We start from the raw sequence: 26,976 nt of genomic DNA, 5'->3' as shown, positions 1-26,976 counted from the left end.
GACATTGATTTGACAGCCTCTTAAGGGTCTGAAGGACCTCAGATTCAACCAATGGAATCAAATTTTTTAATGGAACAAAATTATTTTGTGATAGGGGACCTTGCATATTAAGTAAAAGGTTCAATGTAGATTGGATGCTCTACAATCATTTTCCTCTCAATTTGGGAAACACCTCGAAGTTATCGTGCACAAATCACCAGAGAATGTCGAGTGACTGAATTTTTTAAATAAGTAGTTTTAATGGCTGCAATTTTTGCATTGGAGTTACCATACTTTCTCCCAAAAAAATTTACATTGGCTCATATGGGTGACACTGGTATCTTCAGTTGAAAAAAATACTGATTAAAAATTTGGAATGCCAGAGTTTTGAAACAAGCTATGCTTTAGATTGCTGTAATGCTATCCTTTTGTTAAAAAAATATAAAATATATTCATACGCATCTTTTAGCGTTATTTGGAAGTACGTTTTCAATATATTTATAATTCTTGACTATAAAAGGTAAATTTTGGAAGTTTTTATGAATTTAGATTTGACAAGATGTGTCGATTATTTTATATAAAGCATTTTTTCTTTAGTATAATTTCTTATAGACAAATGTACAATTTCGATATCTTTTAACATTTACGGATAAAGAGTCTTAAAATGTATTAGTGTTAGTAAGAATGCTGTTTAGTAGGTAAAAACGTGAATTTTCCTCAGCAACCAAGAGTCAATTTTCAAAATATACCTATTTGATCGCATTTTTCAAATTTCCTTTCATTCATTTACGTTTCCTCGAAAAATGTTATACACACAATCGTAACGTTTTGTAAAGACGAGGTGGTAATAGTTTCTTGGGTCATAACATATTAAAAGAGGGCAGGGAGGTAAACGAAGACAGTGCGATGTGGTGCCTTATAATTGACAATACTTTGTCATCGTTGTTGTTCATCATTGATCGGAGTTTCACATCCATCCGAGTATCATTCATTTTGCATACTTACCTTATACGAAATTTTTCTCTGCTGAGTTCTTTGAAGAAGTCTTTTACCAATAGGAGTCTTTATAGTAAGAAGGGATTTGAAATATGAACAACAGTTATTAATAAACCAACTTTTTATTGAACATGAAATTGTATTAATATCACGTGTTAACATAGACCATCGGCATTGTATTGCGTTTCAATTTGCAAGGGAACAGAAAAACACAGGTTGCCGTAAACTTCTTGCGTAACAATGAGCAGTAAATTTAACGGTGACACTTGAATTAACCAACATACTCGTTTCATGAAATGGAGTGTCCATTTGAACAGATCCTGCAGGAGAGTCCGGTGCTGATTCTCCGCTTGGAGGCTTTGCAAGCATTTCAGTGTTAGTATTGCGCCGTACTAACCATGTATCTCGTAAACCTAAACGATAATAGCGATAACCAACAGTATAACTATTCTCGTTCATGATTCATTCAAATTATTTCTCTCTCTCAGTTACTTCAGTTTATTATTAACCAAATACTTGAAAAAGAGAGAGAGAAAGGGATGATAACGAATTTTTGATAAATTTTGGATGCTTATGCATTTGTGGTATAACCTAAGGGTGTAGCCTACGTAGCCGCCTCCCCAAAAACAGTGGCGGTTTTGATAAGGAAAGATATTTTTAGATAACAATGAAACATCATTTCATACACAACACCTACCATTTTATAATCGTTGTTATAATGAACTTTTATATTCCTTGCAAATAATAATGGTACCTCACCTACCTATGGAAGAAATTAGCCGAAGGGATTGATTTTTACATTTTTGGGAAGTATTTGGCGGATGAGGGACAACGTGTGTAAATTATCTTCATCATGATTCATGCCCACGTTAGGATTAGCAATCGAATTTGTGATTGCGGTGTAAGAATATTTGTGGGGAGATCCATTCCGTGATATCTAAGGGTAAAAATGACGTGAGCCACTTTTATGTCGATTATTTGAGGCAAACGGAAATTGAACGCATTTATTCTTAAATCAAGAAACATCATTTGGATGACATCTCCTAAATTTGCATCATCTATAAGCACAAAACGGATGATGACTTCGTTAACAAACGGAAACAAAAAAAATTATCCCCGGCTATCATGATATTCAATGCTGCGCACATTTTAAGCCTTCAGAAACTTAAAGTAATCCTCCGGCTTTTTCAAAATTTTGAAGGCTAGCGTTAACGTCCAGCGTGGTACAAACTTTGCAATATTATCTGCATGGGGCAAATTAATGCTTAGCATGAGGCCTAGTTTGTGCACTACTGACAACTCGCCAGAACCATTAGACATAATTCGGTCTTTCATTTATATTGGCAGTGTTTGTCCTTTAATCGATTAATAATGTCTTAAACACACGAACATTACATAAAGTGCATGGAATACTTAAGAGATTAGTGGTGAAAATAATGTGGAAATAACTAACCTCTTCATTGGCAACGGCTACTAAGTATTCCCGAAGTGCAGAAGAACAACTGGTTGATAGCGGAAATTAATTGATTTAAAAAAGACACGAGGTAACCCATAAAATAAGTCAATGGCTTCGGCATTGAATACAAAATATCTATCGTTCAATTGATAGTTAACGCATGCCTTATTGAATAGTTTTAAGCCTCCGAAATTTTCTCAATAATCGCAAATTATCGAAAGGGAGTTTCAATGGCCGCTTTAAAACGTGAATTTAGCCGTGTTCGGCGCATACTTTTAGTCTCGCAGTCATCTAAACATTAGGTTAAAATTTTTCACGTGTTTCATTCCCCCGGATCACTCATTTCGAGACGTATATATGTATATATATATATTGTTTGAGTGAGAATTACATTGTATCAGCACGTGCTACATAATTTATTAAAATTAACAAAATGTTAGTATTTCAACATCCATTGAATTAAAGAATGAATAACGCGATTACAAGTGGAATAACCTTTTTTTTCTTAGAAATTTCCGCCTAATAACCATGCGTGACAAATCATTACAGCAACGGAATGAAACAAGATGTTTACTACTCTGAAGGGATTCCAACTACTGCCTTCGGACAGCATGAAATATATCAATCAGCCTGACTCCACATTTAATTTATTGGATTAAAAAAAATGTTGACTATCATTAGAAAAAAATCATCTATACATCTATAATTGGTATTTGAAGCAAAGGAGGTCTTATTTCTCCATCCTCCAACTCACATACGTGACTTCCGGGTTCAGATTTGAAAATTAAAATTCACCAATACTTCATTGTAAAAATAAAAAATACAACTATCTAGTTAAAATTGCCAAATAGATTCTCTTTAAGTGGCTTGAGCTTTTTTTCGACATTTTAAATGTCGGAATACAAAATAACTCAGAAATAACTTAACATGAATGTTTTCTCTTGTAGAATTCATCGAGATACCACATTTGAAAAATTTGAAATCCCGTTATTATTTGCAAAAAAAATTTCAAGCCCTAAAATTTAGTCAGTATGTTGAGTGCTACGTTTCCTAGCCATATAAATTTGTCTTGATAGACAGTTTTAATTCCAATAACCAATTTACATCAACAGACGTAAAATTCCGATATGACAACGAATTAATTTCTGAAAGATCAAATTACTTTACACGTCAAACCCTTGCCTTGCATCGACTATGTTTATTCTTCAATCAATAATTCCATATCCCCCGACAATATAAAACATTCCAGACATATCCCTCTTCAAACTACGGTTTATTCTATCGATTTAAAAAAGAACAAATATGTCGGTACAGTTATAGCAATGAATGATTTTAGAGGCCAGAAAGGGAGACCACATCTTGTCCACACCCGGAAATTTCTTGAACGTTCGGGTTTTTTTTAAATGGAGAGACGTATAACATGTTTGTTTGCAGCGTAATCGTTCCCCGAATATGGATTTCATTTTTAAATATTCGATCCCACCTAACATTCAATGTAAGTTTTTTTTATTCGTTTTTTTAAAATGTTTTATCGGACTCTTCACCAGCTACATATTATGAACAAGAGTAGCACGAACGGCAGTTAGTTCTCACCGTCATTTTGCAGTCTTGTCTTCTTTACAAAATGTTCTTCAAGTCTCGTAGAACCATTCCTTTTTGTTTTTTTAAACAATACCAACATTATTGGATTCATATTACATGCATACATAATCATTTCTTTTCCTATTATGAGTTCGAACCAGATCGGCGGTGCACACGTCCACCCTGACGATCACCCCAGCACCAAGGCTCGTATCGCACGTGGGCCCCGCGGCCAATCGTCCGGATGACGCACGGCCTTTCCCCCTCTCCCACCCGACGGGTCGCCCGAGTCTCCGATGGCTCCGCTCGCCGCCGGCCAAACCCGACCGTGGTTCGGGCGCCTTCCTCGGCGGCGCCGGTGGTTCCTCGTTGCCCGGCGTGTCGATTATTGGAGCGCAAATCGCTGCATGTTCGTCGTGAGGATGGAGAGGATGACCGAGGAGAAACGAAGGGAGGCGTCCCACGCGTAGTTAAGACCCCTCATGACGGGTCCGGCCCTGGCGCCGGCGCCACTTGGGGGCATGGAGGAGGAGGGCGAGGCACCGGCGTGAGCCCCTGATCCCCCGGGGTTTGAGGAGGAGCCGCGGTGCGAGTGGCGCCTCCTGGCCGTCAGCACTGCGTTGCTGTGGTTGGTCGGCACGGATGCGTTGCAATACATCTCATCGCAGCAGGATACGCAGATCTGGGGAGGAAAGAGAGAAATAGGATGGTTGGTGGTTAGGAGGGAGCAGTCGTTTTGCGCGCCTGGGAGCGAGGCGACCCATTGGCGGTCACCGAGGTGACCGCCAAGCACCCCAACCAGGAACGACATTTTGGCAACTATGAAGAGTATTCGTATAAAATAAATTTCAGCCGTAAAATTCAATCACAGTAGAAATGACCATGGTATTCTTTAAGTAATATAAATAAAACCCTTCTTCTTCTTCCAGATAGAAGGAATAACTCTTGATACAAATTATTGTTTCAAAAGATTTCTATTTTTTACATATCCCTGGGAGTTAAAAAATTGCAAAGCATGAATGATATTTATTTCTGGCAAATTGCTTCGTCTTATATTACATTCTGTTTCACGTGATTCGAATCTAGTTTCATGTAGATTCCATATACTAGTAGGATATTCTAAAAGAGGCCTAACCAGTGAAAAATAACGTCGCCATTTAACTTTTTCGTTATATTTTCCCAATGCTCTACCTGTAAGTCCTACTTTTTTGTTAACTTGTCCACATGTTTCTCATATATGTTGCACCCATGAGAGATCATGAATGAGGGTAACGCTTAAGTATTTACAATTGATAGTTTTAGGCGTAACTCAATAGAATCGATTCATATTGGAAATGAATAAAATAGTAACTTTGTGATTTCACGGAAATTTTATTTCGATACGACCCGGGTTTCGACTTTCATCGTCATCTTCAAGTCTACGTGTAGCGTGTGTCTAGTAAAGAATACCATGGTCATTTCTGCTGGGATTGAGCTTTCCAGCAGGAACTTATTTAATACGAATACTCTTCATACATTTTTGCCAAAATATCATTCCTGGTTGGGGTGCCTGGCGGTCAAGTAACGGTCGCCTCGCTCCCAGGAGCGCAAAACGACTGATCCCTCCTAACCGCCAAACTTAAGTATTTAATCAGGCATACACTTTGTATTTCGGTATTCCTGATGGAATAGGTGTTCATAAGTAATTGCTTTTACTCCAAGTATTCATCACGACGCACTTTTTTCTGCTTATTTCTAATTGCCAACGTTGCATAATATTTATGTCATTTGCTAAAGCTACTTTATCCTCAGGATTACCCATACTTCTGTAAATAACTGCTTCGCTGGCAAATAAACGTATGTTACCACCTCGGAGGCGATGTCGTTAACGTGAGGAAGGAATACAAATGTCTGATAACACTTCCCTGGGGAACACTTGAAGTAAATTCTACTGCATTTGAGCTAACTCCATCTATGACTCCTCTTTTCACCCGACCATTCAAAAATTCTTTTATCTAACCCAGGATATTTTATGTATGCCATACGCTTCTATCTTTGTGACTTGTATACTATGAGATCGATATTTTTTTTATCTTAGGAGCATTGCTCCTCATGAACCAAGGATATCACCAACAAAACGCGCAATTTTTGTCCCGCAGGATTTACCCTTTCGAATTCCATGTTCCTTTTTCATCAATTACGCTTGAATATTAAGATGTCTCAGAAACAAACTAAGAATATACGTTCCAAACCTGGCATGATGTGGGTGTGAGGAAAATGAATCTGTAAATGTTTAGTCTTCATTATTAAATCTGTAGGTGTTAGTAAGCCGTTTAACAGCCACTGGGAACTTTGAGATCTACATTGGTGTTCTAAAATTTGGATTCTAGATGCGGTGTAGTTTCCGGTGTTAGTCTGAGCTGACGTAGCTCCTTAAATATACGAGCTGATATTTGATGGGGCCCAGGGTATTTGTTCCTTGTTTTTCAACCAACGTTCTATTGCATTATATGAAACTTCCATTTTGGGTATCGTTTGGAGGGAACGATATTGTAAGCTCTCGGGACATTCGGTGAATTATTGGTGAAGACGCTTTGAAAGAAGGAATATATAATAATATTTAATGTAAAATAATCTAATATGTAATATCTTAGTCTTTTACAAATTGCTGATGAATCTTTTCCGTTAATCATTTTTGAGTGAACTCACTGCAGACTTATTTCGATGAACCTCTGTGGTAACGGACCGAAATGCTTTTAGATTCTCGTTTAAAAGTTCAGCTAATCCTAAATAAATTTTTATCTTGGGTTTCTTATTTCAGACCCCATATAGGAAAAACGTCACATTTACTGCTTTGGGGCCGCTAATTTCTTCAATAATTTCTATTCCGGATATTTTCTCCACTAACAAATGAAGAATATTACCGCCCCTATTTGGTAAGTATCAAGTTGATATACGCAGTTCAACGTAATAGACTTTAATACCGACTTGGAGGTACATTTGTCTTTACCCTCTGCTTTAAAAGTATATGTACTCCAATCAATTAAAGGAACAGTGGAATCCCCACTGATTATAGCTTCAGGATCGTCGATTTTTGAATGAGAAACCTTGATTTACTGGTTTGGTTATAGTATAGAATTATTTTTGTCTTTCAGCGATGTGTAAGTTGCTTAAACCTTGTACAAAGAGTCTTTTGGATGCAGAAATTTTAATGGAACACCAAACGCTTTCCAAATCATTATTTAGAATAACCTCAGTCCTGGAAATAATAAGAGTTTTTGGCTGCAATAAAGACACCACGTGTAATTTGAAATGATAGTCTAACTAATATTGTATGTCAATATTTTTAATAAAAGAGAGAAGTACTTTTCCATCCATTTATATAAACGTGAAATGCGAAGTTTTCAGTAAATTCTGTTGAAACGTACTTCTCTATTTTATTTAAACAATAGACAACCGAAACCTCCAAGAAGTGAAGCCTAATCCTGTGATGTTTATGCAATTACATAGTTTTAAGAATTATGTACATTGAAGAGTACGTTTCCACTCAAATGGGACAGCGTCGCATTGTTGAAATCCATGAATAAAGTAGCCTTTACAAAAAGACAAATTATTCACGGAGACGGGGATGCTTTTAGCTTCCGGAAGGCACATTGCCAGGGTGTAAACATACCACCTTTGAGCCGCGATATGGGGTCTTAAGCTTAACCAGAGGCTGTTATGTGTTAGAGATACCTTCTGGGCGTCGATCTGCAGGCATCCGACGCCTTGGGACGAGCACTCGATGTCGTCCGCACACTTCTTGTGCACCACGACGCTCTCGCCTCGGGAGTCCATTATGTGCAGCGTGTGGCAGAACCACTCGCCTACGAGAGAGAGAAAAAAGAGAGATAGATGAGGTAGGGAATATAACATACGAAAAGGTCAGCTGGAGAGAGACTGCAGTTTTTCCCGTATTCTAGATGTTGTTCAACATTCCCAGCCTAAATAAAAAATGTCCACCTTGAGTAGCAGCGAATAGACTGAGGGTGACAAAAATTGTTCTTCCATCACACAGTACAAATTTGTCACATATATGTGTATATATATATATATATATATATATATATATATATATATATATATATAAACATATATATATATATAACACTTTTTGAAAGTCTCACGGACTTGAATAATAATGTATAACACTTAGCACTAGTGGACACAGACAAAAACACAGAAACACACAAAAAAAAGACTCACTATTTTTCGAATTTTCGGTGGTCGTGACCACCTTTATCAAGGAAGAGAGGGACAGAGTTCTGTCCCTCTCTTCCTTGATAAAGGTGGTCACGACCATCAGATATGGTTGGGTATCGGTCGAAGATAAAAAATAGCCCGAGTTCTAGGCCTAGAGGAACCACACTAAACATTCGAGCATTAACGTTAGAATATTATAGACATTCATGCATGGTACCCTGGGATATAACCAAGCATTTCCCCAATATTCTTCGAAATAATTATAATTTTTGCTACATTGTCCACATATTCCTCGTATATGCTTAACCAAGGAGAAGCCCATGAGTGAGGGTCACGCCTAAGAACGTATTTAATGGAGTCGACACTTTCAATTTCTGTATTCCTTAAACAGCAGGCGTTCCAAAGGGAAATGCTTTCATTCAAAAAATCCATCACTATGAACTTTTTGAAGTTTAATTGCTATGAACAAGTTCCGCACCAGCGTTCATAGTATTAAGGATATCTGTTTATTCTACTTCACTGCGCTGTCGGAAAATGAACATGTCCTACTATCAACCAATAATTTTATGTCGTTGACGTAATAAGGCAGTAAAAGAGGTCCAATTGCACTTTCCTGGAGAATATTGACGGGTGGATTGTAGCCAACACAGAGTCACTCCACTCAAAATCTTTACAAAAACTATCAAAGTTTCAATTGTATTTTATATAAAATTGATTTGAATTTTGTAGAAAACCTTTATGATCAATAATTGGGTATAACTTAGGAAAGAGTAAATTGTTTATATTGGTTGGAGCAAGGTGATTGCTGATGTAGATGTATGTGTGTAACAACCGCAATTAGCTCAGGCAGATTTTTGATAATCAGTTCAAAAATAAGAGTTGACTATTTTCAGCGTATTCAGCGTTCATAGTATTCAAAAATCCATAGCTTTATTTATAGACGTAATATTTCAATTTTTATATCACATAGTACCCAGCAAGCTACCGCTGGAGTGTTTGGTGGGGGGGAAATGGACCAAAGATGCGCATTTTAAAGATAATAATGGTGGATTTTCTTTAGTCCGATGATTATTTTCAATTTTTTCGTAATAACAGATGGTTTTTATGAATCGAGAAAGGAACACAAATCCCTTTTTGGAGCTCCTGGATGGAAGTACGTATTTGGCGACTTGTAATAAAAAACGGAGAGATTTACGAGAGCGAATTCATTCCAAGTTCACGTCACTAATAAAATTACGACAATAACACACCCTCGACTACAATCGACAAAAGTTTATGTTTGAGTTTTTTCATTTTTAATTTCACGAAATTTAGTTTTATTAAATTAGTTAACTTTAAGTTATTTCTAAAATCTAACAAGTTTTCTAGATTTGTATACTGCCTAATTGAAAGCAGGCACAAAAAATTAAAGTATTAAAACATCGATAACTTGACTTGCTGTTTGTTTTTCATCACAAGGATTGCTTCGCTTATCAATGAGGACACGAAATATCATAATTTTAGTCAACATCGAATAAATATACTGGTTATATGTCAAAATTATGCATTTTCATTGGAATATTTACCAGGTAAACCGAAATGACTTCATTGAAATCTCGTAAAACCAACTGACATCATCAAATATAATGTTTTACACACAACCTAAGTTACGTGAAGGCCGCTCCCAGGGTATTTTACAATCCCCGTTTTACATCACATATGCCTAGTTCTCTGCGCCGTAACTTCTGAATATAAGTTAAACTATCCCTATTTGCAAAGTTTGTTCTAATATTGCATCAGTACCATGACTATCTGTTTATTCAATGATGGAACAGTCAATCATTTTAAATGTAGAAGTTCAGTTAAAATATCTATGCTCGCAATATTTATTTATTGTGATAAATAATGAAACAAAAGCAAAATTATAACAAATAGAAAACGGGACAGATGCAAACACTAAAAGAACCAATATCAATGTAAATCCTGCAACTATGACTATTAAATTTTTGATGGAAAAGGTTTTCATTCAAAAGAAATTCATTTGAATGAACAAAATTGACCGGCAAAATTCCTCCTTATTACACTTGTAATAAATATTCTACAGCTACTCATCATTCATTGCTCTTTCTACAGTACTGTGCGTGTTACCTGAACTTGAGTTCCGATTAAAAAAGTGCAATCCCAATTCCTAATTCAATTTAATATGCCCAAGAAATTTTAGATCGGGATTTGTATGAACTAGGGCTTGTATATCTGATGGAAAATAAACTGTCCACGTTCGAAGCAAGTTCGATGCTTGGATTGAGGAGGAAACATTAAGATTGTCTGACGAATACATTAATATCGCGTGCATCGTATAAAGGCTAGATTTGTAAAACATTGTTATGAAAAACTAAGTAGCTTATTGAAATTATTCGAGGAGCGAGGATCGGATTAACTCAATGAAGCGAAATTTGAACTACAAATTAAATTTCTTGAATTATTTGGAAGTATGTCTATTTAGCAATCATATTAAAAATGTGTTATCACCATCGAAATCGGTAGCAGAGATTACGTAAATAAAATTAAAGGAGTTACGTGTAGAAGATATTTAACATGCCATGTTTCACACCAAAGATAAGGGATAACAATAATGTTGTCCGACAGCTCTTGGGGGAAAGTATTTTGGGTCAATAGTAGTCTTTTGTGTAATCGCCCCCTACCACACAGCATAACGGTAACCTGAAGGGTACTATGTAATGTAAAATGCAATGTAAACGTTTGCCGCGGTCATGACGACCGTTACGTTTCTTGTGGAAGGCAAATTGAACGTAATTCGGAGAAAATTTTCCTTCCGTAAGAGGAACTAAAATCGCACCAGGCAGCGAATCTGTCTCCCTTCCTCCGTGGGATTCAAGATTGCGACTGCGAGGGAGACCTCAGGTCACGAGGGCACTAAGTGTGCCCGCACAAACCCACTTAATGCTCTCGCATTGCGCTCAGGGGGTCAGGGCCCTCATTCCCAGGGCTTCGTCTCTTTCCCCCCGCGCCACATCTCCCAGGGCTTGGAAATCCACTTCGCCATTTCTCCCAGCTACACCTCCCTCCTCAGCGCGCCTCCTCCCCTTGAATGCCGAGCGCACGCTAACCCTCAGTGGCCGGGGAATGCCAAAAGCCCGGTTCTCAAAGCTACGTCGTTGACTCGCAAGTCCTCTGAACACAATCTTTAAGATGATATAAAACTTTCGAATTTGTACATTGACCAGTGTACACATGTATTGGATGTTGCACAGTGTGTAGCCATCAATAGCCTGCAGATATAAAAATTACTCTTTTCGACTCCTCTAGCATCCTACCTATTTGTTCGACTCTCTAGTTGCAAGTCTTTTTTTTAATTACGTCTGTTCACTCCTACGTAAGGTTCTTGGGATATAAGTATCAATGAGTTTTTTATTCACTTTATACTTATAAATTAAATTAAATTTAACATTGAACAAAAAATATTCTGCGTTAATATTTAACGAAAAATTTTATCACTGAAGTAAAAAGGCCAATGTATATTTCCACTTTGGTATTTTGACTCCAGTGATAATGTATTTTCACAAAGTTAAGCCTGAAAACATCGGTTATAGAAATTTTATCGTTCATATCGTTATCAACTTAGAATATGCTTCTAGTACCTTGGATCCTTATGGACTTTAATTGATTCTGGAAATTGGATCGCGGGCAGCATAGTTAAGCTAGATTAATTAAACTCAATAATGAAAAACTGAGTGGCGTATCAAAATTATTAGAGGAGCTTGAATCAGATTCACTCAATCAAGGAAAGGTTAAACTACAGATAAAATGTCATGCATTATGAGGAAGGGTATCTCTTTAGCGATGATATTTAAAATGCGCCTTTATCATCGGACTACAGTAGGAGAGATTAAGTAAATAAAATTAGAGGAACCTAGAGTAGAACAGATACAGGGTTCATCCGGAAAATAAGTGTACTGAGCTCAGGAAAAAAAATTTATTACACTTTTACATATCTTAAGCTAATATTCCTCAAAATAGGACCCTTGTGAGTCGATACACTTGTTCCAGCGGCGTTCCCATTCCTGGAACGCTCCCGCGAAGGCATCATCGGGAACCTCTCGAAGACACGTCGTCACGGCCTCTTTGACGGCGTCCAAAGTCCCGTATCGCGTTCCTTTCAAACTCCTCTTTATCTTCGGGAACAGAAAGAAGTCCGGTGGTGCCAAGTCCGGGCTGTAGGGCGGGTGCGACAGCGTTGCCACGCCGTGCTTGGCCAAGAAGTCCGACACGACAAGCGCGGTGTGAGACGGCGCATTGTCGTGATGCAGCCGCCAGATGTTTTTGATCGCTGGCCGGACGCGGGCGACTCGTTTTCGAAGCCTGTCGAGCACTTGGACGTAAAATGCAGCATTTACAGTTTGTCGTTCAGGTACAAGTTCGTAGTGGACGACTCCCCTTTTGTCAAAAAAGACAATGAGCATCGCCTTGTTCCGAGATTTGCTCATGCGAGCTTTCTTTTGACGGGGTGATGATGGGGTGGGCCACTCCGCACTTTGTCTCTTCGACTCCGGGTCTTACTCAAAGATCCACGTCTCGTCACCCGAAACAACGTTCTCTAAAAAATGTGGATCATTTTTGCAGTGATCCGCAAGTTGTGTCGCGATTTCCAAACGATTGAGTCTTTGATCATCACTGAGCACTTTCGGTACCAACTTTGCACAAATTTTTCGCATCTGTAATTGGTGCCTAATAATCTCGTGCACTATTGTTTTTGGCACATTACACTGCTCTGCTATCATCCGAACACTAAGACGACGATCAGAGTTCAGTACATCGCGAACTTTTCGCACATTTTCGTCGGTGAGTGTCGTTGATGGGCGTCCAGGCCGTGGTTCGTCGTCGACCTCTTCTCTGCCCTCCACGAATATCTTGTGCCACCGAAAGATCATGTTTCTGGACATGGCTGACTCCCCGTAAGCCTGGTTAATCATACCGACAGTTTCGGTAGACGGTTTCCCAAGCTTTACCGCAAATTTGATGGAATAACGCTGCTCCAAAAACTTCGGCATCGCGTTCCGTGACGTGGGTCGAGCGTGGAGGTTCGCGTTAACAGAGCTCCTCACTACACCACAGCTCAGAGCCGACTTCGTTTTTCAGCGTCGCTTGCCAACATACCCCCCTCCAATCGCAGCCCGTCAGAGCAGTGCTGGGCGCGCCTGGAGCGGCGGAAAAAAATCAGTACACTTATTTTCCGGACGAACCCTGTAGATTTAAGATGCCATTTTTTCCCAAGAAAGAGAACGGATCAGAATGGCGTTGTTAGACCGCTTTAATGGGAAAGAACAGGTTCCATTTTGACCTGTATTTTAGGTCAATCTAGTCTTTGGTATGATCATCCCCTGCCATACCCCCTAGTGGTGGCTTGCCGGGTATCATGTACGTATTATTACAAACAGTTAAAAGTTATTTTCATATTGTTGAACGAGTCTCTATTTCTTCAGAATAATGCATAATTTGCGGTTAAATTGATGGCCTATTGTGGACCCTGACTCGACATTACCAGGGGAAGTTTTCAGTGCTTAGGAAATTGTAATACCATTTACTTATACAAGTTATTGGGAAAATATATTTTATCAATAGATAAATGAGTCCCACAAAAATTTTACCCTATGTCCTATTTCACTAGGAAACCATATGATTGACCTATGATGGAGCCTAATAAACATTTTCCTATATCTTTAACCTGAGAAAGGATGAATAAATTCCCAAAACTTTTAAACCCCGCCGCTAGTTTAACCTTTCCGCGAAAAAATTCTAAATTGATGTGCCATTAAAGGTATCTTTATCTTCCTGGGGAGGTTCAGGAATAAGAGTGCATTATTTTCGGAAAAGAAATAGCAAGACAATAATCTGATAAAAGTTAGTTTATCAAAAATACGGGGTAAAGTTTAACAAATTGTGCGTATAAAAATATTTTTACTCCGTTATTCATAAGAGCCCATGTTAAACATAGAGACCCTTTCTCTAAGGAAATATAATGGATGAACCTTCCTATGGACTACACGACGTGTTGGAAGGGCTTTTTTGTTCCAATGACCCCTAGACCCCTTCCCCGCTGGCTCCTGGCAGGGTCATCCATACCAGTTAGGTCGAACGATAACAGCCTGACGAAAGATAGTCTGATCCTCAGTGAGGCAGCTGCAAAGTCCTCTGACCCCACAGGGGCGGTCATTGAGTGATGGTGTCACGTTAAAAACACTATTGAGGAAAACAAAGGGAAAACACTTAAATTATTATTCCCAAGCACATAATGATGGACAGTACAGAAAAATGAGTCCTGGCCCCTAAAAGACTCGGACCGATTGGTCGTGTATCGTATCCGGCTCCATGGGAGGCAAGGCTTCCGCGATCGTCGTCTCACTTAAAACCCTTGCAAAGAAAAACCGACAGCAGCAAGACAAAGGGCGCGGAAGAAGAAGATCAAATTAGTAAGGATAGTAACTTGGAATTTTGGGAATATTTTGAGGACAGGAAAATTAGAGAATATCAAGCAACAGATGGAAAGAGGAAATATAGATATTTTAGGTTAATGCGAGGTAATATGGAAAGGAGGCGGGGACTACTGTAGTGATAGTTATAGAATAATACACAGCGGCGGGGACGAGAGCTAACGAGGGGTCGCCATAATATTGAATAAAGAGGTAGGAAGAAGCGTAGTCAACATAGAGCAGATAACGGATAGGCTATTACTAGTAGAGATAAAAGCAGAACAGACGAACTTGGTTATTATTCAGGTATACATGCCACCGAGCAACCATAAGGAAGAAGAGGTCGATAGGATATACGACCAGTTAGAGGACATAATCGCGTATGTTCCTGCAGGGAAACATTTGATAGTGATGGGTGATTGGAATGCGACGAGATAGTGATGAGGCGACGGATTACGGTTTAGGTATAGGGAATGACCTTGGGGAGAAAGCAATGGAGTTCTGTAGGAGACGGGGGTTAGTCATCACCAACACTTGGTTTAGACACCACAAAAGGCGTAGGTATACATGGAAAATGCTAGGTGAATTAGAAAGGTATTAGTTAAATGATAATAGTTAGGCACAGGTTCAGGAACATAGTGATCAATTCGCACAGCTTTCCGGGAGCGGATATGGACTCTGACCACAATTTAGTTGTTATGAAATGTAGCATTCGCTCCAAAAAGATTAGGCAGGGTCGACAGGTTGGGAAATGGAATGTAGAAGTATTAAATCGATTGACAGGGAAGGAGTATTATCAGGCTGTAGAGAAAATCATGGATGATGGTAAAGAGCTGATTTATATCGAAAAAAAGGGAATGTATAAATAAAGGGATATCGAAAGCCGCAAAAGAAACTATTGGGACAGTTCATAGGAAAAGGACAAGAAAACCATGCATCACGGAAAATATGACTAGAAAGATAGATGAAAGAAGAAAATGGAAGAATATAAAAAAAGAGTTAGGCAGAAGGAGGTACAAAGAGTTAAATAATAAGTTTAAATGAGCAACGAATAAAGCAAAAGAAGCATGGTTGGAAGACGCAGTGCAAAGATAAAGAAAGGTAGGGTGAAATTGGTGCGCTGTGCAGTATAGTAAAATCCCTAACGGGAAGTAATAAAGGAAGACTTGTACTGTTAGTTAGAGGTAAGTAGGGTAAGATAAAAGCTGACCTAGGAAATATCCAGGAGATATGGAAGGAATATATAGAAGAACTGTATGTTAAAGAACTTTGGCCAACAAGGTTATACAGAAAAGGACATGACGTAGATTAAATAGCTTAGGTCCAGGCATTCTAGACAATGAGATAGAAAGGGCATTAAGGGAGATGAAACCAAAAAGTTCGGGAGGGTAGACAACATCCTTGCGGAAATACTAAAATGTTTAGTAAAATGTGGAAGGAAGAAAATAAAACTGTTTCTTGCGTGAATGAGTGGAAAATCTTCATATTGAAATTGAAAAATTAGTAACTTAGCTTTTTCATATCGAAAATTTATTTACTAAATAAAATTTAAAATAAATTTTATGTGTGGAAAAGCCAAGTTAGTTATTTTTCAATTTCAAACTGGGAGGAAGAAGCTATATTGACTGATTCTTAATATCTTTGAGAAAGGAATCTGGCCGGGAGACTCGCTGAGATCAGTGTTAGTTCCTATTCCGAGAAAGATAAAGGTTACATCATGTGAGGACTACACAGCAATAAGTTTTATTTCTCCATTCGGATAAAATAATTTTCAGGATTATCAACAAAAGGATGGAGAGCAGGTCAGGTGATCACTTAGGATATTACAATTTAGGTACAGGAAGGGAATAGGCGCACGTGATGCCATTGCAGAAATCAGATCACTAGTCAAGAGGAATGAAGAATACAATAAGGGCGTATTAGCCAGTTCCGTAGATAAAAAAGGCGTTTGATAGAGTGAATTGGGAAACCTCTTGAGTAAATTGTAGAAAAAAAGGAATGTTTTGGAGGGACAGTAGGCTAATACTCAATCTGTACATGTCTCAGACTGCTTAGTAGCGAGTGGGAAACGGGGAGTCCGGATGGGCAGTGTTAGGAAAAGGTATAAGGCATGGTTGCCTATTATCACCGTTGCTGTTCTACTTATATGGGGTGAATCTGATGAAAGAGGCATGAGAAGAACTGTAGGCAGAAATGAAAGTTGGAGGACAATTCGTATAATCAATTAGGTTTCTGATGATCAAGCTTTAGTTTGTCAGTCAATCAAGGGGTTGCAAACATTGTTGAGTGAACTAAATATTCAGTGCAATGGATATGGGTTAATAATCAATATAAATTAAACTAAGGTTGTGCAATTTTCCAGAAAGACAAAGGCTAAGCTTAATATTAAAATATGTTGGCCAAAATAAGAGCAGATATAACAGTTATATAGTTAAAAATATCGTGGAAGTTTAGATCATCATGGTTGAAGAAGTAGGAACCTAAGAAGAATAATTGCGCTAGGCAAAGAGGCTTTAACAAGGAGGAGGCATTCCAAAGAAACTGCGGGACATGCCGCAACAGTAACTTTTAACGGAGTCATCCGCTAATGTGCAATTCAATGCAACAGTTTCAGAGTTTAAGAGGACGCCCCGATAGCTTAACTGGCTAAAGCACTCGACCGGACATTCCGGGTTGGAATGCCGGTCAAGGAGGAAGGAGTTGATGACAGGGACGTTGAGTAATAATGTTAAGAAAAGAAATGCCAAAACGTTTAAATGGAGTCTAGCCATGTGCGGCGCGGAAACGTGGTCATTGAAGCGGGAGGGTAGACGTAGAGTGGAGGTTTTTGAAATGTGGGTGTGGAGAAGGATGGAGAAGGTGAAATGGGCCGAGAAGAAAACAAATGAGGAAGTAATGGTGCTAACTTTGGCATTGGTGGTAACATACTGGTGTTGGTACTACCAATACAGGTTATGTATTCCAGACTTTCTTTGTGTTTCAAAAGATTTCTTTTTCATTTTATATGCACCTTTTTTCGTCTTGGGTCTAATTATTTCGTGATGTCCTTACTTATGGCATTGAAGTAGGTGCAGAGTCGTCGTCCCTCGAGCTTGTTCGGAGTCAATTAATTATTAGTTTTTGTACGCCGGTGTAAATATTTGGGATTGTATTTAAATTGCTCTTAGGGTAAAAAGTACATTTTTTCTTAATGATGGTTAAAGTTATTGAATAAGAGAAATTAATCTCTTAGACTAGAAAAATTTAAAGGTGGCTGTTCAACAAAACTTACCATAAAAGAGTTCTCTCAGAGACTGAGAGAGAATCTCTATATGTTAAACTGCTGATAATAAAGTAACTGCTAGTCCGTTTGAGAAGAAGACATTGTTTAATTTGAAAGTGTTTACTTTGGGAAAAATTGAGCTTATGAAGTATTAAGTGAAAGAGATAGAGGAAAAGGTCCCAAGTGAAATAATATTTATGAAGATATTTTTTGCTATTTATTTTCCTCGAGTCCATAGCTACCTTTATTTCAGTTTCTCCACAGATCCTATTCGACGGTAAACACCATCTTTTTCACTTAACTCCCCCTAAAAATTGAACCTTTCACCTCCAGCTCAATCTTGACAGGGTCACGCACCACCCTTCTGCCGCAAAATTATTGACAAATGCGTTTAGTCGAAATGTGTGGAAATTCAGGTCAGTAATGGATTCGGAATCCATTTGAGGATCCAAAGGTCGTAATATCGCTGCAAAAAATATCAGCATTTCGGATCGAGATAGCCTTGAAGAATGCTGGCCAATGGATGGCACCCTGGCGGCATGCAAGGGTTGCGATGTGGGGGCGGGGGTACCATCTGGACTAACTTCCCGGTGCCCTATCCCCTCCCTTCTTCTTCCTCCGAATAAACTTCCAATATTCCCTCCATCAAAGCTGAATCATCTCCAGAAATTTTTCAATATGAACCGAAGATTTCCGGAATTCCTACTGGCTTGAGCGTCTGAATTAATGTACCACCTCCAGCCGTGTTTTCCTCCTTGAGTCCTACCCAGCCTCTCATTATCATTGTTGGATTTATTATACTTCTTCATCTTGATCTTTCCATTTTCAAATTCGAATTAACCATGAAGACTTTCCAGCATGGATACGGAGGAGTATAGGAAAAGTGCAATGATCATATATATGAAAACAAACTTAAGTGTTGGGAATAGGAGTGGAGGAGGAAAGTAAATACAGCAGGAAAAGAGGATATAGGACATACTGAGTGGCAGTAAGATGGTGATAGATGGAAAGGAAAATAACATTTTGCATGGAATCAGGAGAAAATGTGTACGGAGTGAAAGAAAGAGTAATTTTATTTGTCTGGTCATGTAAGTGGTTTAGGATTAGGGTATTAGACTTGGATTATTATATCGACGTTGAAAGTAAATCTACTTAATTGATAGCATCCTAACCCAACGGACGAATTATTTATGCAAATGCTTTTTGAGGTGTTGTAATAATTTAATGGCAGTTAAAAAAAGACTTTTCAGGAGTGATATGGTGGAATATCATGATTGATTAAAAATTGGCAATTTTCCACAAAATGATATTCAATGCGACCGGTTTCAATGTAACTACATCAGCGTCAGACATGACGATGATGTAGTTACATTGAACAAACACCTAACGATGATGTAGTTACATTGAAACCGGTCGCATTCAGTTTTATTTTGTGGAAAATTGCCAATTTTTAATTAATTAATGGCAGTTGTTATCTTGAGGGTCGGGGTGATATCCTCCAGTGCTTGTTTTAGGCTCGATTCAGTATTTTACCTGCATGGGTCACAAATGCAAAAGAGCTTAACGATTTCCCCGCTGTTTCATCACTATGTATTTTCCAGCAGGTCGTTTCATTAATGCGTGCGTGCCTGTTCCCCCTTATCTTGGCTGCTATATAGATCCCTTGAAAGTATTCCGCGGGATAATTCCTCGAAATCTCTCTATGAATTAAAATTAATGTTGGTGAGAGGTTTAATGTCACTTTCTATTTTCAAATTCATTCCATTCATGTGCATAAAGGACCGCAAGAGCACCACCATGCCATTCCCACTTCCCTTTTTTGCTCTCCCCACTTGGGTCGAGGGTGGCCATCGGATAGGCCCGCCTGCCACAGTCATTGTAGACACTCACTCCACACCAAACTCCAATTCCTAGTTCTCCCCTCTTGCCATACCGCCCTCTTCTTTGCGGTTCCATTGATGTACATAATCTCATTCGTGCCATCTACGTGTAAAGACGCGGCGCCACCAACATGAACCCCGATGACTCCCTCGCGAGTACCGCGAGGCGCCGATGCCATTTACGTAATTCGTTTCATCCCCACATTAGGAGGGTGGTCCCTTAAGTACCCGGTCTGACCTAGAGATAGCGGTTGTTCTATAAAAAATATCACTATATTAGAAAGTACACAATCTATAAAGCATACAGGGTCCGTACAATAAGTATCGGCACTGGTTCGCTGTAGCCACAACGGAGCGGTGGATGGGGGTCTGACCAGTCGCCTCGGTAGAGGGGTCCCCCACCACTCAGGCGCACTTTAGTCCTCCGGGCATGCGTTGAGACAGGAGGTGGAGTTTTGTGAAGTGTGATTGTTTGTGGTGTCGTCACGCCAGCATGTAGCGCACCGTCGAGCAACGCTACGTTGTGAAGTTTTGCGTTTCACTCGGGAAATCCGCGTCGGAGACCCTTGAACTCATTAAATAGGCTTATTGGGATGATGCCTTAAGCCACACATGAGTTTTTGAGGGGCACAAAATGTTTAAGGAAGGCCGGGAGCTCGTCGAGGACGAGCACCGCGTCGAACGCCCGACGACCGCTCGAACCGATGCTCAGGTGGCCAAATTGAAAAAAGTTTTGGACTCTGACAGGCGTTTAACCATCGCCCTTATCAGTGAGGAGACTGACCTTTCAGTCGGAACCTTCCTTACTATTGTAACAGAGGATTTTGCGATGAGGAAAATGTGCGAGAAGCTGGTGTCGAAAGTCTTGAGCGAGGAACGTGCCACGGTGCAATTGTTTTCGGCACCTGCTGACGAAATTGGGCGTGGCAACGTTGCCTCACCCCCCCTACAGCCCCAACCTGGCTCCACCTGACTATTTCTTATTTCCGCGAATAAAAAGGGAACTCAAAATATATTGGTTTGACTCCATTGAGGTGGTTCAAGCGGTGACGACCCTCAACAGTGTTCAGGAAACCGACTTCCAGCGGGCTTTTGACGAGTGCCAGACGCGCTGAACAAAGTTTATCGATGCAGTAGGAATGTATTTTAAGATTATTAAGTAATTTTAATGATAAATGCACAAAATTTTAATTTTTTAAACCATTCCCGATAATTATTGTACGGACCCTGTAAATTTCAAGTTTGAAGATGCTGCGTTGCTTAGTATTTGTTTGGCAGCTATCAATAGTGAATTTTTTCAGTGAATTTGTGAAAATGGAGAAAATTGGTCATCGCTATGTGATACAATACTTTTATTTGAAAGGCCTCAGCCCAACCAATATAAAAGCTGAACTGGGTTCTGCTCTAGGTGAGTCTGCTCCTTCGTTTAAAACAGTAAACTATTGTGTGGCAGAGTTAAAACGAGGCCGTACGAGCTGTCAAAACGAGCATCGCATTGGTCGACCAAATGAGGTGACGACTCCAGAAACGGTGAAGAAAATCCACAAACTGATGCTGGATGATCGTCAACTGAAGGTTCGCGAGCTAGCAGACATAGTACGAGTAGGAATTTCAAAAAGTGCGGTACATCGCATATTTACTGAAAATTTGGACATGATAAAGCTGTTTGCAGGATGGGTGCCTCGTTTGCTCACACCCGAGCAAAACCGGTGTCGTGAAGATGAATCAATTGAGTGTTTAGCAAAGTTTCACAGCAAGAAAGCAGAATGTTTGCGCCGTTTCATAACTATGGCTGAAATATGGGTCCATTACTTCACACCCGAGGCAAAAGAACTATCAAAAAAATGGATTCAAAAGCGAGAACCGGCTCCAAAGAAGACGAAGACCGTTCCATCTGCAGTAAGGTCATGGCATTTGTTTTTTGCGATACGCGTAGGATAATTTCCATTGGTTATCTTGAGAATGGAAAAACTATCAACGGCGAGTATTATACGAATTTATTGCAATGTTTGAGCGAAGAAATCAAGCAAAAGCGGCTGCATTTGGCCAAGAAGGTAGTGTTGTTTCATCAAGACAATGCACTAGCTCACAAATCCGTTATTGCAATGGCCAACATTCATGAATTAGAGTTTGAATTGCTTCCTAATGCACCCTATTCACCAGATTTAACCCCATCAGATTATTTTCCACTCGCAAACTTGAAAAAATGGCTTGATGGTCAAAGATATTCCGACCGTGAAGAAATGATGTCGGCAGCTAATGGCAATTTTGAGGAGCAAGACAGTCCTTATTATAAAAAGGGTATCGAACTTGAACATCGCTGGGAAAATTGTATAGAGCTGAAAGGAGATTATGTTGAAAATGAAATACATTTTTCCAAAATATTTGCGTTTCCTTTGTTGGGTCGGGTACTTCTGGAACCACCCTCGTAATCACACATCATCGTTGATCATCAGACGGCCTTTTTCCAACTTCCAAATGTCCGTTCTAGGACTGCGTGTTATTCAAATTTGAATTTCTCATTCAAATGTTAATATTTTGTATTGCATAAGTGGTGATGTATTCAAATAGCAAAAATGGACAATATGAAAAAGTGTCCCATGATATAAAATTCCATATTATATCGCATGTTAGCTCACATCGTATTATATCACATGCTATTGCATTCATGATATAACGTGTAGTTGAATATCGTTTTAATATTCCATGATATTGAATCTTGTGTAATATCGGAAAAAAATATTTATCACACAACTCAGCTTCTCAGTATTATATTGCTTGATTACAAAAATATATTACGCACTAATTTCGATGTATCGATCGATATAATCGGTGTAGCTCGTAATGACGGATGTGTTGGAAACGTCGAAACAAACTCTTGCCTTCGGTGAAAACTCTAGTGTGCCCATTCTCACGTAGCCCCCAATTTCAGTCGTGAAGGCCCCTAGGATACGTCAGTGTTATAGCGGAGGGAGGAAAAAGATCCCCCAGTTCCGCCCACTCATTCCTCTCCCAAACTATGGAATGATATTCGAAGTGAGAATTGAGCTTGAAGAATGGGGGCAGCGTTGGGAGGCGTACGGAAGACGCTGGGGGCACGGCGGGAGGGCATGGCAGGGCATGCCCACACAATGGAATCCACCGCAACCCCATAGAGGGAATCTAATTATTTGTTCTGCGGGTGTAACTCGTCCCTCCGAACCCGAGTGGCTCCCCCCTCATCTACCCAAATGTCTCGGCCGGCAGAAATCATTGACATTCACGGTGCTCTGAGATCGGCTTTTCCGATCGGGATGTTTGGCTTATTTTGTCGATCAATTGTTACTCCGTCCAGTTTTGTTACCATTTATAATTTATATATTATATATTTATAATTTATATATTATGTTACCATATATAATTTATGCATGTGTATGAATGCATGTATGTATGTTTTATGTGTGTATATGTATGTGTGTGTGGATATGTATGTATATGTGTATGTATGTGTATGCATATAGGTATATATGTGTGTGTATGTGTATGTATGTGTATGTGTGTGTCTATATATATGTATATACTTTTTTCTTTTCGATGTGCAAATTTGGATTAATGAATTTATGTCTATCTCTATGTGTTTATGTTTAGATTTGAATGTAACTGTAAGTTTAAATGGCTAATATAATATGTATATGACGATGGGTTAAATGGAAGAAGGGACCATTTGGTCTCAATTTCGCCCAAATAAAGACCGCTATCTATCTATCTATCTATCTATCTATCTATCTATCTATAATGGCATGTGATTTTTAAATCAAGTTAACTGTGTAAAACGGCTTTGATGATATAAATCAACTGAATTATGGTGGAGTAAATTTCCAGCATGTGAATATATAGGTTAAGTCTAATAGCGCATTTGTTTTTTGAGAAATATTAATTTGGAGTTTTGTTATACTTATGTAATTGTAGGCATAATAACTTATGCAAAATATATAAAGAATATTTCATAATATTTCTATATCAAGTGTCTATTACGAGTATGGACATCTTTTATTGTTTTAACAATTTAATTCCACCCAAATTTGCAAAAGTCCAAAGGTGATTTTCAGTAAAAAAATATGCCCAAAAAATTGCCCCTGAAGAATTTGCCGCAAGTCATAAAATATTCAAGCTATATTCTTCGTTTGGATATGCTTTCACAAGTTAGTCACTTTCTTGAGTCAAGACTAGCGGGAGTCGTGCGATCAATCAATGTGTGCCATCTGCGGATGCAATTCGTTTCCTCGGGCCATGCAGCGCATCTGCGCCCCCATCGGCAGAACCCCACGTGGCAGCCGGCGTTCTTCCCCTCTCGCGAAAGGGGTTTCATTCTCCGGCACCCTCGCTCGCCTCCTTACCTCCATCCCATACCGTTCACCCTGCACTCAGCCTCGCGGCTCACACGCCTATGGCCAGACGACCTTCGTATCTAATCTCCTCCCTTTGACAACCCCCTCCGTCGCCAATGACCTCGAATCGACCCATTGCCCGTGAAAGCCTGTCGTAATTCAAGCTGCTCCATCACCTCTACATACTTCGCCTCCTCCGCAAAAGCTCTTCTCTTCAACGCTCCATATTCGCTGCCACCGCCCACCTATGAACCACCACCAGTTATACATGGTTGCATTACGGAAGCTACGTAACTATTTACGCTAAAATTTAGGCTACGGAGAGTTATATGTTAAAATTTTGTAGGAAAGCACGATAACATTTCATAGATCTCCGTTCTGATTTCGTCTAATTTCCATCACAGGCCTCTCTTCTCCCTCAAAGTGAAATAAAAGAAAATGAAACAAGATTTCGGAGTTGCGCATATTTTCCGATTTTATTTGTCGGTCATCGTTCCTCAGAAATGCGGAAAGGTTGACTGCCAGTTGAGGCCATTTGCATCACTAGGGATGGATTTGGGTGAAATGGTAGGAGGTAAGATGTTCAGGGAGTGAAGGAAGAATGGAAAAAACCCGGCATCAGCATTTGCATATTGTTGACGATGGGCGCCTATAAGTCACAAAAGTGAACGACAAATTGGACGGACGATATGAATATGACGGGCGATATATCCTTGAAATGGTCTCCACTTAGCACCGCAAGTATTGGGATACCTCTAAAAAATATTTCAACCTCTAGGATTCTTACCCGGTCACTTGGGGTGTGAAACCAGTACATTACACGTTGCACTACCCGCATTACCGTTGCACCCCAAGACCCTCGAGAGAGAGGCTAAACCAGTTTAGCATGGAATATATCTACTAAGGAACTTTTAACAGCAGGGAGTGTGAAAATAGTGAGAGTTTTTTAGGGAAATAGGAAGAAGAAATAAAGTTGGCCGAAGTAGTATTCGCGAGGAGAGTGTGGAAGAAAATGACAAAGGAGAGAATTTACTGTACGGAATGATACTGGAATAGAAGATAGGAAGGCACGAGGCTGGTGGTGGGAACAGCAGGTAAGAGGAAGTAAAACGTATTTAAGAGCGGAGATATTTAAAAGCCCATGTTCTTGCTCTATAGATTTCCCAAAGCATAGCCACTTATATTAGAAGAATTTTTGGAATTAAAATAAATCTGAAGAACCAAAGGTAGAATAAATTTAAATATACATGTCATATTCCATCTAGGCAGTCCTCATACGACTGAAAGTATTTGACCTATGCAAAATAAATACAGGCATTTATTTCAAAAATATTTATTCCTTATGTCTTCTATAGAATTTTGTCGCCAAATCCGAAGTCATCGAATCGAAGTATTTGATATGGCATGTTGGAGGCGGACGCTCTCCGGCATTATGAAGCAAGAACGCGAATGTTTTTTTCAAAATAGAAATATGGACGAAAGCATGTCAACCAACAAATGGGCCAGCAACTTTTTTAGATTTTTCACAACTCTTGCAAAGATATAGAACTAATAATACGATTGCTATTTTCTCTTTATTTTAAAGAATGGTTGTAATAATTTCTAAGTCCTGGAATGCACTCTAGTGCGGCCATTCTTTTGTAACTCAATGCTTCACAAAAAAGAGCATAACTTCATAATTTGCACGTTTGAACACTAAGAAAAAATGAATTAAGTAGTTTTTACTGTTCTTAATATAATATTGTCCATTACTTTCTACAATATTCCCTTCCGAAGCAGTATTTCACAAATTTAAAGTACAGCCACTTAGTATTTTTCCTTGAGTGAAATTTTCTCAGATCAGAAGAGCATACCAGAAGATTTCTCCGTAATTATTTTGGGATTTAAAAAATACAAAAGAAATTAGCATTTGATTTTGCTAAATTCAATATCTAGGAAAGATTAAATAGCCCGCATTACCTAGTAAAGAGTTATTAATAAATATGTGTTTTTATGGTAGGTAGATGACTGCGGTCCTCCTAAATTCAAATTTTGCGCTGTTTATTATGGCATATATCATTAAAGTTTTATATCTGAGTAATGAATTATTTACCCATATAAGCCTTTCATTCTCTTTCAAAGTAACTGAGTTTTTAATAATGAAAGGTATGCGTTAAAATTAATGGATAAAGTCAGTGGCCCTCAAATGCAGCGTTCAACTATGATGCGTTAGTTACCAAATGGAAAACACTCCCAGATCTCTCCCCTATGTCAACGTGAAATTTCAGAATATTAATTATAGTAAGGGAACCGCTTTCGGATCGGGCAATCTGAGGCCTTTCATGAATAACTTCCTGGTGGCAGACCTCCTCAATCCCATTGGTCCGAATCAAATTTAGTCCCAATCCCTAAGTCAATAGGCCATAGGAACCCCTCCTTTCGTTCTTTCTTTCTAAGGGGAATTCCCAGCAGTCCCTTCTCAGATGATGCAAAGCCATCCATTCAATGGACCCTGTTTTGGCCCATATCCCCCAAATACGCCTAAATCAACACAAACCCTCACTTCACCATTGAGATGGTGCTGATTGGTGTCGGAAATCCAGGGGTTGAATTTTAAACGATGACACCCCGCGGTTATTGAAGAGAATGATGAACTTGGAGAATAAATATTTGTCAGTGACGCAGCCTCTTTTTCGGCTTGTATGTCCATTTGTGTACTTCCTTCTCTGAAGCCACATTCCATGAAATAAACACTTGTTAAATCAGTTTATTTATGCTAGTAATCCGC

General features: G+C 39.1%; 1 protein-coding gene across 1 annotated transcript in view; it reads right to left on the bottom strand.

The window, feature by feature from the left end:
- Positions 1–1,084: 1,084 nt before the first annotated feature.
- The window catches only part of LOC139699970 (uncharacterized), a 223,038-nt gene continuing 197,146 nt past the window's right edge, over positions 1,085–26,976 (bottom strand). Inside the window, exons 3-4 of the mRNA XM_071598376.1 lie at positions 7,727–7,857; positions 1,085–4,694 (exon numbers count right to left, since the gene is read on the bottom strand). Coding sequence (XP_071454477.1) covers positions 4,398–4,694; positions 7,727–7,857 — 428 coding nt within the window. The 3' untranslated portion in view covers positions 1,085–4,397. The remainder of the gene's footprint in view (positions 4,695–7,726; positions 7,858–26,976) is intronic.

This window comes from Hetaerina americana, unplaced genomic scaffold (genome assembly GCF_022747635.1).
Source record: "Hetaerina americana unplaced genomic scaffold, ioHetAmer1.1.p SCAF_10, whole genome shotgun sequence".
NCBI classification, from domain to species: domain Eukaryota; kingdom Metazoa; phylum Arthropoda; class Insecta; order Odonata; family Calopterygidae; genus Hetaerina; species Hetaerina americana.
Note: the sequence above shows the minus strand (reverse complement) of the source record. Positions and strands in the feature narration are given on the sequence as shown.